Genomic DNA, 1,531 nt, shown 5'->3' on the forward strand with positions numbered 1-1,531 from the left:
TCGCTCCCGTCTCTCCCCTCACTCCCCTCGCTCCCCTCGCTCCCGTCTCTCCCCTCGCTCCCCTCGCTCCCCTCGCTCCCCTCGCTCCCCTCGCTCCCCTCGCTCCCCTCGCTCCTCTCGCTCCCCTCGCTCCCCTCGCTCCCCTCGCTCCCCTCGCTCCCCTCGCTCCCCTCGCTCCTCTCGCTCCTCTCGCTCCCCTCGCTCCCCTCGCTCCCCTCGCTCCCCTCGCTCCCCTCGCTCCTCTCTCTCCCGCCGCCTCGCTCCTCTCGCTCCTCTCGCTCCCCTCGCTCCTCTCGCTCCCCTCGCTCCTCTCGCTCCCCTCGCTCCCGCCACCTCGTCCCCGATGGCGCCGGCGAACGGCAGCGTCACACACCTGCTGCTGGGCCAGTACCTGGACCTGGGCGTGCTGCGGTACGCCGTGTTCTCCGTGGTCTTGGCGTGTTACCTGCTGATCGTGGGCGCTAACATGGCGGTGATCATGGCGATCGTGGCGGACCGCCGCCTGCACGCGCCCATGTACGTGCTGCTGGCGTCGCTGCTGCTGAACGAGCTGAACGGCAGCGCCGGCCTGTACCCGTTCTTCCTGCTGCAGCTGCTGCGGGACGTGCACGTGGTGTCGGCGCCGGCGTGTTCGCTGCAGGTCTTCTGTCTCTACGTTTACGTGAACGTGCAGTTCTACAGCCTCGCCGCCATGTCCTACGACCGCTACCTGGCCATCTGCTGCCCGCTGCGCTACAGCGGCCGCATGACGCCGCGCGCCGTGGCGCTCATCGTCGCCCTCTGCTGGCTCCTGCCCGTGGCCGCCATCGTCACCATGACCACGCTGTCCGCCACGCTGACGTACTGCGGCGCGCTGATCGACCGCCTGTACTGCGATAACTACTCGCTGGTGAAGCTGGCGTGCGGCTCCACGCTGGTCAACAACGTGTACGGGCTGGTCTACACCTTCGTCGTGCTGCTGGGGCTGACGCTCGTCATCATCACGTGTTACGCCCGAATCCTGCGCGTCGTCTTCTCCGGCCTCAAGCAGCGGCGCAAGGCCGTCAGCACCTGCACGCCGCACCTCATCTCCCTCTTCAACTTCTGCCTCGGCTGCTTCCTGGAAATCATCCAGAGCCGCCTGGACATAAGCGGCGCCCCCGTGTGGGTGCGCATGGTACTGTCCCTGTACGTCATCACCTTCCAGCCGTTCTTCAACCCTCTGCTGTACGGCCTGAGCCTGGGCCACGTGCGGGCCGCCTGCAGGCGTCTGCTGGGCGGCAGGAGCGCCCCCTAGAGGAGCGCCCCGTACAGCAGAGGAGCGCCCCCTGGAGGAGAGGACTGTCCCTGTACGTCATCACCTTCCAGCCGTTCTTCAACCCTCTGCTGTACGGCCTGAGCCTGGGCCACGTGCAGGCCGCCTGCAGACGTCTGCTGAGCGGCAGGAGCGCCCCCTAGAGGAGAGGAGCGCCCCCTGGAGGAGAGGAGCGCCCCCTGGAGGAGAGGAGCGCCCCCTGGAGGACAGGAGCGCCCCCTAGAGGAGAGGACTGTC

At 68.3% G+C, this 1,531-nt stretch overlaps 1 protein-coding gene across 1 annotated transcript; it reads left to right on the plus strand.

The window, feature by feature from the left end:
- Positions 1-343: 343 nt before the first annotated feature.
- On the plus strand, positions 344-1,276 carry LOC306977488 (olfactory receptor 1D2-like; the record flags this gene model as incomplete). The annotated part of the gene is made up of 1 exon (XM_079575828.1): positions 344-1,276. The coding sequence occupies one exon, from the start codon at positions 344-346 to the stop codon at positions 1,274-1,276; it is 933 nt and encodes a 310-aa protein (XP_079431954.1).
- Positions 1,277-1,531: the final 255 nt, after the last annotated feature.

The sequence above is a fragment of the Gobius niger genome (assembly GCF_951799975.1).
Source record: "Gobius niger genome assembly, chromosome: 1".
Classification (NCBI taxonomy): domain Eukaryota; kingdom Metazoa; phylum Chordata; class Actinopteri; order Gobiiformes; family Gobiidae; genus Gobius; species Gobius niger.